The sequence below is a fragment of the Salvia miltiorrhiza genome, chromosome 1, assembly GCF_028751815.1.
Source record: "Salvia miltiorrhiza cultivar Shanhuang (shh) chromosome 1, IMPLAD_Smil_shh, whole genome shotgun sequence".
NCBI lineage: Eukaryota > Viridiplantae > Streptophyta > Magnoliopsida > Lamiales > Lamiaceae > Salvia > Salvia miltiorrhiza.
The window spans coordinates 65,009,866-65,022,544 of NC_080387.1; the positions used below are offsets into that span (position 1 = coordinate 65,009,866).

The 12,679-nt window shown below is 40.5% G+C and overlaps 1 protein-coding gene across 1 annotated transcript; it reads right to left on the reverse strand.

The window, feature by feature from the left end:
• Positions 1 to 41: 41 nt before the first annotated feature.
• On the reverse strand, positions 42 to 5,457 carry LOC131005044 (shikimate O-hydroxycinnamoyltransferase). The gene is made up of 2 exons (XM_057931838.1): positions 4,548 to 5,457; positions 42 to 1,059 (listed from the first exon to the last, which is right to left on the reverse strand). The coding sequence occupies exons 1-2, from the start codon at positions 4,953 to 4,955 to the stop codon at positions 184 to 186; spliced, it is 1,284 nt and encodes a 427-aa protein (XP_057787821.1). The 5' UTR covers positions 4,956 to 5,457; the 3' UTR covers positions 42 to 183.
• Between the last annotated feature and the right edge of the window lie 7,222 nt (positions 5,458 to 12,679).

Here is a 12,679-nt window from a genome sequence, read left to right on the forward strand (position 1 = left end):
AAACACCAAAAACAAGAACACTAACCAAAATTGGTACAATATTGTAGTAAAAAAATATTTAAATTAAAATCGAAGAGCGTTGCCGTATCTTACATGCTCAGAAATGTCAGGTGAGGTAAAAACGAATAATGTGCAAAAACATCCTTGCAAACACACGGGGCAAAATGGAAAGTTTGACATAACTTAAATCTCATAGAGCAGCTTCTCGAAGACCTTCATATGGTCTGCCTGCAGAGAAATCGCAACCGATAGGCTCCCGTCGTTGGCCGGGCTGGGCAGCACGAAGCTGAGGCCCTCGTATGCTATGCCGCCCGGCCCCATAAAGATGGGCCTCCCCCACCCAAAATCAGCATCATGGATGGGGAGCCTCACCCAACTCGTTATCCCGAGGTTAGGGCACCTAAACGTGTGCGCCCCTCGAACAAGCGCCTTAAGGTCCGGCTGGAGCTCCAAGTAATCCAGAGCTGACCTCAAGTACTCGTTGTCCATTCGGGCCAATGCATCGTGGATCTTACTGGCTCCGTACCACGCAGGCTTAGACTCAAGGTCCCCTGCCACGGCCATGGGCGTGGCCGTGAAGATGACATTGCCAAAGTAGCCCGGTGGGAGCGGGGGCTGGAGCCTAAACCGCCCGTCTGTTGCGATGTATAGCTTGGTGCTTTGGTCTTCGGGTAGGCCACGTGCCAAGCAGGCGCAGCGCCATATGTGGCCGGCTAGCATCTCGTAGGAGCTATAAGTGACCGTGTTACCGTCATCCTTGGACTTGGCTTTGAGAGTAGTAAGCTGCTCGCGAGTTAGCTTGAATATGGAAACAAGAGTCTCAGCCTCCCCGTAAGTTTTCATGGCCGGAGGGGGCTGGTACTCGATGTGCTTGAACTGCGGCTCAGGGGGATCGCGTGCCCGAAGAAGGGTCCGGTCGATGAATGGCTCGAGGGTGATGTCCAGCCCCCGAGCCATATCGGACCATGTATTGATGAAGTGAAGCCCGGAAAATCCGTCCGCCACATGGTGCTGCATTCCAACGCCTAACGAAACTCCGCCGCATTTGAAAAATGTCACCTGTAAACCAACTTACTTTAACTACCTTTTTTATTCAACTATATATAAAGACTATGTGGGTTAATTTAACTACACAACTAAATACTAATGGACTTCGATACACACTATACCATTATGTTGGTGTATCATTCTACTCCTGCCTCACGCTAAATACCTGTTACATTTATTTTGATCACTTCAAAATTATTAAAATATCGTTTAAAGAAAATATTTTTCCACCACACATACATTAAATACTGCACTAATTAAAATAAGGTTGTGATGAGTTTGAAATATTTTGTACGAGTATATACCTACATACACCGTAGCACAGCACTGGATAAGTTAAACTTGTGCCATTTACAGAAGCAACTGTTACTATGGTGGGTAGCATAATCCCAATTAACAAATTTATGGAGCAAAACATATTCCGACAATTTTCAAAGAAAGACTATTAAATGGCATAATAAATATTGCATTACATACTTTGCAAGCCTATCTGTTAGATTTAATGACTACAATTTATATATGGATGCAGAAACAACTAATGTGCGAATATAAATATATAAGGGTAAATATCATATTAAACCTTGAATTATTCTCGCTTTATCAAAAATACCCTGGAAGTTTTGAAATGCTCTCTAAACCCTCAAAGTATAAGGGTTTTATCAAATATATCCTGCATCTATTTTCCGGTCATCAGAAATGTGACGTGGCTCGCCGGATGACACAGTGTAATTTAAATTTTATTTTTTTAATCCATGTCATTTTATATTCTATTTTTAAATCCATATGTCATTATGCTCTCCGTTCCTCCCTGCGTTCTCTCCCTCTCTCTCTACCGTCTCTCTCAGTCCAAAGCTCTCTCTCTCTGTTCTCACCATCAAAATTCCACCGCAATCAAACACATCCAATCAAAGGTCCAACTGAAAATCACAAAATCAGAAGCCACCGTTTCTCACAACTCATGCTCATCCCCTTTTCCTCATCCAAACTACACTCAATTTCACCTCTTCCCAAAACAAAATTCAAAATTCTCACTGTAAATCACTTGAAAAGCAGCAGCAACCTTCATCCTCAGCCACCGCCGCCGCTTTGGAGGTTGTTCGAGAAGCTTCCTCTTCCTCCTTCTGCAAATACAAGACCGTGCGCAAGCGTAAGTGGGGGAAATACGTCTCCGAGATCAGGCTCTCTAACTGCAGGGAGAGGATCTGGCTCGAATCCTACGACACGGCGGAGAAGGCGGCGCGTGCCTTCGCCACCGCCCTCTACTGCTAAGATGCAGGTCGCCGCCGCCGATTGACCATGGCGGAGAAGGCGGCGCGTGCCTTCGGCGAAGATCTGGGCAACACCAAGTTCAATTTCCCCGAAAATCCGCCCAAGATCGAGATCTAGGTTGCCGCCGCCCGCTTTGCCCATGCGTCCACCGGCGCCGAGACCTCGAGTCAAGTCGACGATCTCAACTCCCAGTCGAACTCGCTCTCCTCGTCGAAGGCGCTGCAGCACGTTGAGTCGCCGTGCCCGTCGGTCTCCAGAAGGTTGCAGACGACGGCGGGGGTTCGCTGCTGCTCGCCGGAAATCGTGGCCACAATTTAGGGCCTAGGGTTTCAGGCGGCGCTGCTGCTTGATATACAAGCGGCGGCGACTAAGATTGTGGGCTCGCCTGCCGCTGCAGTCACCGAGAATTGAGGGCGAGGCGACAGCGGTGGCCAGCTGCTGCTGTCAGCCGGACGTTTGAGAAGGCGGTGGCTGTGCGTGTGTAGGGTGAAAAAGGGAAGATGGAGATAGATAGAGGGTGAGAGGTGAGAGTCGTGGGTGGCTGGAGAGGCGGCAACCTTCACCGGGGAGTGAGGAGGCGCCGCCGCCAGTCTGTGTCGGCAAGTATGTGTTTGTGGAAAAAAGAAATTACTAAGAACAAAAAGAGAGAGACGGTAGAGAGTAGGAGAAGAAACACACAGAGAGACTGAGTGGATGACATGGATTAAAAAAAATGACATGGATTAAAAAAATAGAATTTAAATTACATTGTATCATCCGACGAGCCACGTCATATTTCCGGTGACCGAAAAATAGATTCAGGATATATTTGATAAAACCCTGATACTTTGAGGGTTTAGAGAACATTTCAAAACTTTCAGGGTATTTTTGATAAAATGAAAATAATTCAAGGTTTAATATGATATTTACCCACTATATAATTGTTCTACATTGTTTTTTGAAATTTTATAGTATAATATGCGTACACTTTCTCATTAAAGCCATCTTTTTATATATGAGATTCTCTGCCCTAACTTTATGTTTCGTTATTCATCTCTCACTATAAATTCTCCATTCACAAAAAGTATTTTTTTTTTGTCATTTTGAAATGTCCACAAAAATTAATCCCTTGCCATTTTTGAAATATTTATCTCATATGGACCATTTTCTCCACTTACAATACAACTAATTATCATTATTAATAATCTTTTTCAAGTAGGACCCTTCCTCCACTTATAATATTTTAATAATTTTTATTAAAACTCGTGCCGTCCTCTTTTAAGACTATTTTTAGTGGACGAATGTAGTACATTGATAAAAAAAATGTATGCTATAATTAATTTTAATTAATGATAATTTATCTTTAATGACATAACCAATTTTTGGTCGGAAACATAAAAAACTCATAATTGATGATAGCTAATGAGAGCAATTTGGTATGTATATGATACTCCCTCCGTCCCAAACGAAATGTCCTATTTTTTTTCGGCACAGAGATTAAGAAATGTGTATAAAGTAGATAAAGTGAGTTGATGAAAATTATTTAAATATTAAGTATAGCGAAAGAGTGTATTACCAAAAAAGGAAACAGGACATTTCGTTTGGGACAGCCCAAAAAGGAAAACAGGACATTTCGTTTGGGACGGAGGGAGTATATCTGTTAGACCAGATGGAATCTTCTGTCTCGGAAAATAGCGTGTACCACCATGTACCACTCTTAATTTCTTTATTTTATAATTATTTTTTATAAAAATAAAAATTATTAAATTATATTATAAACTCTAATTAGTATTTATCATTAAAAATTTGAAATTTTAAAAATTAAATACCCTAACTTTGAATTAATGAACCCAAACAATCTATTATTAATTCAAATAAATATAAAAAAATAATTATAAACTCTAATTAGATAAGTGAACCATTTTTAATTATCTTTATATTATATAAAAGTATAATAAATTAAAATTAATTAAAAATTATCACATAATAAGAGTGGTACACACTACATTTTGGACAGAGGATCCCATATGCTATTAGACATCAATTCTCCAACAATTTCCAGATTAAGAAAAAAAAATCTTGATACCATTCCAAAAACATTATTTTTCGGTGCGTACTATTCCAAAAATATTTGTGACTGATTAACGTGAATTTTAATCGCACATGATTTCTCATACGTGAGTACTGTATCCAATTAAATTACTGTATAATGATTAAATAAAAAATAGTAAAAACGGACACCAATAACACACCTGCAACACGAGAAGCGGGTAGGCGGATATTTCCTGCGAATAATCCACCGCCGGAATGAGGCGGCGGAGCTCCAAAGTCGGGGCGAAGTCTCCGTAATCATCCACCGAGCCGTCGGACTCCGCCTCCACAAAGAGCACGCCCTCGGCGTTGCAGTTGATCTCAATTCGGCCGTCCTCATCTCTCTTCAGCCTCCCCGCCATGGGGTAGAACGGCACCAGCGCGCGGCCCAGCGCCGCCTTCATCGCCGCCGTGTCGAAAAAGCCGGCCGCGCCGGAGGGGCGGTAGAAGTAGACGCTCGGGGTGTGGAAGTTGGGCACCACCAGGTCAACGTTCGAGTTCCACAGGTTGACTGCCGGCGTCGCCGCCGACGGCCGCACCAGCGTCGAGTCCTTCACGTCGATTTTCATATCTTTACTGTAGTTTATGAAAATTGAGCTGACGGTGGCGGCGGGCGGTGGTTTGTGGTGGTTTGTGGAATAAGTATACGAGACAAGGAGAAAAAAGTGAGGAATGATTATATAATGTAAGTGGGCTCACCTACCACGCTTAAATGATGACGATGACTCACAACCAAATTGGTAATAATATTTCTTCACAACTAGATATGGATGGATCGATATGTATGTAACAAGAGAGAGTATAACAAAACAATGGACCCCAAAAACATCATAAACTTTACACCAAAAATTGCCTTACGGTTGGTTATTTGACGGGACAAAAATTTGTTAGATGCTTAAATATATATATATATATATATATATATATATATATATATATATATATATATATATATTTATCAAGAAAAATTCATTAATCCAAAGTTCCAGAGGTACCTTGTAAAATGTGTTCCCACAGAACTCGCATAACTAAATCATTTGAGCACCACATGGTGAACTCTATCTCTTTATCTAATTAAGATTCCAAACTTTTTGATCCAACACCACATTTTAGCTTTTATATCCAAGACCAGGTTTTTGACTTCCCAGTCCTTTCCTTCGAATTTCTTCTCGTTCCGTTTCTTCCACAATAACCAAATACAGCCAACTCAAATCGCATTGAGGAGGTTCCTAATCTCCTTCTCTTTGCCACAGTAGTTAAACATCTTCTAGTGCATAACGGCTTAATGAGGTCGAGCCATGCTAATTCCCGTTCATTTCTGGATCTCGTCCCACATCTCCTGCGCCTTTGAACAAGAAAGGAACAAATGGTTTGTCGACTCACCGTGAGAGTGGCAATCTTTACACTTGTGCTCCTCGTCTCCCAGATTAATGTTCCTCTTCCTCAAGTTGTCGCAAGTTGGGAGACGGTTCCGCATCAATCTCCAGGCTATTACAACTGCTTTTTGCGGCACAAAAGTTTTCCACATCGATGTCATTGACTCTGCGACTGGACTTTGACTATTGTTTTCACACCGTTTTGATTTGATAGCTACGTATGCTGATTTTGTGGTATGCCTGCCGTCCGGGGACGCACTCCAAATCCAACCATTTTCAACACCTGCACACAGGACACAATGGGAAATAAACGTCATTAATTGATTAATCGCCTTCACCTCCCTATCCAGTAACTCCCTCGTTCACTTCATCTCCCACACCCATGTCCCATCGACCCATCCCCCCCACTCGCCGACACTAACATCCCAATTTTCGCTTAGTCGATAAAGTCTAGGGAATGAAAGTTTAAGAGGTTCCAAGCCTGCCCATGTATGGTCCCAGAACTCAGTATCTAGCCCATTTCCTAACCTCTGTTTGAGGTTCTCCAAGAACCGATTCTCCAAGATGCTTAAATATTTATATTAATATTTTTATATTTAATACTCCATTTGTACTATTACAAATTTACAAGTGGCTCAATTTTTTTGGGGTTAAGGTCGTAAAGATAAAATTTGTGAGATGGTTAAATATTTGAACTAAAATTTATGCTCGTTGAGTCTCACAACCGAGTATTCACTCAAAAATGACGCTGAGTGTTAAAAAATTGATCAAAGGTGTGTGAATGAAATAAAAAGTCTTATTTTTATTGTGAGTGTTGTATGAGATATATTTATCAAAAATGAAAATGAATACTCATTTAAGGGACAAATAAAAAAATATATAGAAATTCATTTGGAAAACAAAGAAAATATTTAATACTCCATCAGTCCCTAAAATAGCTTCCTCTTTGGGGACGGCACGTGTTTTAAGGAAAAGTTGTAAAGTGTATTAATAGTGAAGAAAAAATGGTAATTATTATTGGAAGTTGTGAAAAGTGTTATAATTAGTATTAAGAGCGGTGAAAAGTGAAAAGTAAGAATAAATAAATATTATTAGTGGTGGGGTAGTTGTCCAAAAATAAAAAAGAAAGAAAGAGGAATTTAAGTTGTTTGGGGGACGTCCCAAAAAGAAAAAAGAGGAAGTTATTTCAAGCACGGATGGAGTATTTCATTTGTATTATTACAAGTGAAAATTAAAGATCAAATTCGGTATTTATAGGGCAAAGGTGCAGATTGCCCCCTGAACCACACCCCCATAGAGCTTTTAGCCCCCCATACTCGGTCAAAGCGTGTTGACCTCCCTGAACTCCCGAAAGAATGGTGCAATTAAGTCCACCCGTTAAACGGCTGTTAAACGCCGTTTTCTTAAAAAAAAATTAAGAGGGCAATACGTCGTCATTTTTGCAATCTCACTCTCACCATCTTCTTCATCTTTCCCTTCTCGTCGGCAGCCTCCGCCGACGGCCACAAACACTTCCTTGAATGTCTGAATGTCTGTTGGAGAAATTCGATGACAACTCGTCGTTTTCCAACGTCGTCTACACCTAGGCCAACTCATCCCATGCTTCCATCTTGCAAGCCGCCAGCGTCTCTCAACATGAAGAATCTTTTTCTCTCCTCTCTCACTCTCATAATCTTCTTCATATTTTTCTTCTCGCCGGCAGCTTCCACCGATGGCCACAAACACTTCCTCGAATGTCTGTTGGAGAAATTCGATGACGACTCGTCATTTTCCAACGTCATCTGTACCAAGGCCAACTCATCCTACGCTTCCATCTTACAAGCCGCCATCTGGAACCTGAGATTCCCCACGGAATCTATGTTGAATCTTCAGCGGTGGCGGCGTCGACGAATGGAAAGGGGAAAATTAGGGTTAGACTTTTGAAGGGGATGTGTAATTGAGAGGAAAGATCGAGGGATGGAGTACAGCCTCGCCGGCCCGTTAGCAGCGGCGAAGCTGAGATGAACGGCGACGACGGCAAATTTCAGCCTCGTCGGCCCATTAGTAGCAGCGAAGCCGAGATGAACGGCGGCGGCGGCAGATTTCAGTTTGGAGAAGGATGAGGCTAGGGTTCATTTTTTTTTGGAGAAGGAATGTGAGAGGGGCGTCGGACTAGGTGGAGAAACGTCGGTGCAGAGGCGGACAATGGCGTGGACAATCGCTGGAATTCCCAGCGCCGAGGCGGTGCGGCTGATTCTGGTGTGGCGCAGCAGCGCCGTGTGTGAGAGAGGTGGACGGAAGACAGCAATTTTTTTTTTAAGAAAATGACGTTTAACAGTCGTTTAATGGGTGAACTTAATTGCACCCTTCTTTCGGGAGTTCAGGGTGGTCAACGCACTTTGACCGAGTATGAAGAGCTAAAAGCTCTAGGGGGGTGTAGTTCAGGGGGCAATCTGCACCTTTGCCCTTTATAAAAACCGAATATTTTATGGTTAAATTAATGATCGTAAATTTGGTCGTTAAAGTCGGAACGATCAACTAAATGACGACACCTCAATTCAATTGTTAAATCCATTGTTGACTTTTTTGGTTAATCCATAAATTGTAACTTCCAGAACCTCTAAAATTAAGAGAATGTGCTATGAAACTGATGTGTGACACCAATAAAAAACAAGGATGAATGAGGTACAAGCTCCGCACTCCTCTTTGTAGATCAACTCCTTAGTTGATTAGAACTAATTATCTCACGAACACGATGACGATGATCGAGAATTATTGTAAGGAATATTAAGAATAGTACGGATGCCTCCGTCCACCAACTTGTGTCCTAGGGAAAGGGGCCACGGATTTTAAGAAAAAAGGCTTTAGCGTGTGCCAAGGTGGTGGTGGATATGGTTCGAGCGACGGATACGACGGCGGCGACGGTTCTGGCTGTGCGCTCTACATCGAACAGGGAAGAGGGAGGAGGCCCCGCGGCACAGGGGGGGTATTTGGTTCCGTAGGAACGTTTGATTTTCATATTAATTAAAAAAAATTGACGATGTTAACATCCGTTAAGTGGTGGAGAAAAATTGATTTGATTTTATCACGTTGAGATAGTAAACAACGCTTATCCTGACTATAGGGACTTGTACTCAATATGGACGTCATCGATAGGGGAAATTTGGTACTTAACCCAAAAATTAATAAAAATTGTTTAAAAATTACAAAAAACTGTAATGTGAATAAAATAATAAAACTAACTAAAATTCTTTTATATTTTGAACCATTTTTAAAATAAATAAAATTTTAAAATATTTAATAATTTTTTGTCCAAATATATTTTATCCAAATAATATTGTTGATAATTAATTTACTTATATTCACACAAATTTTTTCTGACCACCTATTTTGGCCTGCTTTTATAGACTGATCTTCATTAATTACTCAATTGATTTTTCCAATTTCTTCGAACTTCCAAAATCATACTTCGCGTCCATAAAATAACTTTCTAGGACGAAGTGACACGAATTTAAAATAAAAATAAAAATTATTGAGTGTATTAGAAAAAATGAAAAAGTATTGCAATTATAGTTTAAAAATAGGTAGGAGATTTTTTTTTGGATGTCCAAACAATAAAAAGTAAGAAGTTCTTTTATAGACGATGTAGTATATTTTAAAGGATGGCCTAAGAAATCAGTCTGAGTTTTCTTTTCTATTTTGATATTATTTCTTTTTTATACTCATATAAGTATTATAAGTATTTATATACTCCCTTCATCCATAATGCATTTTTTAATATTTTTTATTACAAAATATCTTCATTTTTTTTAACATAATCCATTAACTATAATTTTTATGATTTTCACATATTTACACATTATAATTAATATACCCACTTAAACTTACTATCATCAATTTTTTGAATTGTAAGACTTATTTTCTATTCATTAAATATACAATTTTTTTTTCTTAAAATTCATATCCACTATAAAAAAAGATATTTCAGGACTGAGGGAAAATTTGATTGCGAGATAAAAGGCAACATATCAATTTTTTTTATTTTTTTCAGAACAATACATCAAATTAAAAGGAAAAACCGTACTTGTGCAAGTAAAAATTTAAAATAAAATGATTTGGATGAAAGTTGGTGAGATTGTGACAGAAAAATATGACATAAGTTACAAACCATATCCAATACATGGCCGTTCTCACCTACTTTGTGAAGACTTTGCTTCCACCCGCAGATTACTCAACTACTTCGAGAGGGTCCCACTAATATAGATAAAACATATTTCCTCCACGAAATGAATATTCATTTGAAGATGACATGAATTTTAAAAAATTACTAATTAAGTATATGTGAGTAGAATAAGAAATCTATTTTTATTGTAAGTGAGTTATGTGAGAATCACTTAAAAAAAAGAAATTGATACTTATTTGATGAACGAAATAAAAAGAAAATATGAATATTCGTTTGAACGGAGGGACTAGGGGTGAGCAGTCGGTCCGGACCGGACCGAACCGGAATGGACCGACAAAACCGAGGACCGAATTCTTAAGATTTGTAGGACCGAACCGGACCAACCTAAACACTGGGACCGAACCGGAACCGGACCGAAACCGTCGTCGGTTCTCGGTCCGGTCCGGTCCAAAACCAAAAAAATTGGACAGTTGCGAAACAAACAAAAAAATCACATTTTTACACATTTTAAAAGACACAAAAATCTGCCCAACAATCGAATACAAAATCTGCCCTAGCTCGACACAAAATCTGCCCAACAATCGAATACAAAAAGACACAAACTGAAATCATGAAAGATATAGCTCGACAATTCACAATATCACAAATTGAAATCATAAAGCATGTTTCAAAATTTGCCCTAGCTCTAATCAACAATATCAGAATTCAGAAATCACAATATGCACAAACTGAAATCTGACATGAAAAAATGATTTTGGTGAGGCGACGGGAGACTGGAGCGGCCGGCAGGGGAGTTGCGGCCGGAGGGGAGTCGCTGGGCGCTGCGAACTGCTGGGTGCTGGCGGCTAGCGACTTCGGGGTGAGGGTGAGGTGAGCGATTGGAGAGTGGAGGAGATGGCGAACTGCTGGGAGCGAGATTGGAGAGTGGAGGAGATTGGAGATGGCGAACTGCTGGGCCGCTGGCGGCAAACGGAGGGCCGCGAGCCGGCGACAGTTGGGGGGGGCGGCGCAATTTAGGAGAGAAAGGGAGGAGAACTGAGAGACGAAGGGGGAGATTCAGTTTAGGGAATTAGGGTTTATACTCTATTTTTCAGAATATTAGAAATAATTAAAATATTAATAATATTAATAAAAATATTAAATATATATTTAATATATATATATATATATTCAGTTCGGTCCGGTTTTCATCGGTTTTCACCTCCTCCGGACCGAAACCGAACCGACAATAATTCGGTCCAGTAAAATGGGACTGGACCGGACCAATCACTGGACCAAAACCGGCCCGGACCGAAAAAACCGACCGGTTCGGTCCGGTTCGTCGGTTTTGGTCCGGTTTTGCTCACCCCTAGGAGGGACTATCAGGATACGAATATTGACACCACCAATTATATGTTATCAGATATTCTAATTCTCGTCGTAAAAGAATTACTATTATTTTGGAGAAAGCAATAATTGGCGTAATTAATAGCGATGTGAAATTGAATTAATTATAGCATAGATGTTTTTAGAAAGTACGCACTATGTGTATAATAAACTATTTTGAAAAAAAGTGACGATCCAAGGATAATTTAATAATTTCCCCAAAAAAAAGGATAATAATTTAATTAGTAAAATACTTTCATTCTAATCCATAAATCAGTGTTCGAGTCACTTAATATTAGTGTATGTGAATGTCTAACTAAGAAAAATACATACTGCCCAAAAAAATGAAAGTAATTAACACGGCATTTATGTTAATGTATTACATATGATGAAATTGAGTTTTATTAAAAAGGAAAAAGAAAAAACCCTTGAAGGCACAAGAAAGCAAACTTAGGGCCCGAGACTCGAAAAGAACTCGTAAAACAAAAACATCAACGCATAGGACAGCTTAAGTCAAAAGACAATACTTGGCAACAAAATCAGTCGTCCAACTCCATTTCATCCGACCAACGGCCGTGCGCGATATTGTTCATAGCACGCATAGCACTATTGTTGCTATGATCAACCACAAAGTCCCTCGGCTTATATCCCAGTTCCTCCGCATTTCTTAGACGACCTTTTATGTAATCTATCGGATTCGGATTCAGTGGCACGCGCGAACGTTCCATACCCTTTTTAGGACGACCCGGTCCACGCTTAGGTGGAACTTGCTCAACGAGCAATTCCATCCCTTGAGTAACCTGCGCCTCGAGCCTGCTAATACGATTAGCAATATCCTCTTGATCCGGAATGATCCCCTGAGACTCCGCCCTATCCTTCAAATCAGGAGTAGGGTCCTTCTCCCGTTGTGTATTCATGGCAGCTGCTTTCTGAACCTGTAACTCATCAATATCCTCCGACTGCATATTTGGAGAAGTAACAACCTCTTCCCCATGCTGACCTTTGCTGCTCCCGGAGTCTTCATCTCCTATGAAAGTCGTAGGTCCCTTACCAGCCGACAAATCATGTCGCTTAGTGATGCCATGATCCTCCTGAAAATCATCAGCCCCATCCTCATTCAGACGCTCCGCACTAACCTCCCCAATTTCATTTAGAGACATATCGGGAGACTCAACAACAAAGTTTTCGTCCACCCTGTCACTATCTGTTTCGGCCACCTTCTCATCATCTTTATGAAACACGTCGTAACGGTTTTCCAATCCAATCGGCGGAAGATCACTATCCTTGACATTAGGGTAATAAACCTGTTCCTTAGGCTGCCAAGCAGGCTTCGGATCCACCTTAGCATCTCCTTTATGATTCTCCTCAACTTGATCAGCCGCTTCCTCAT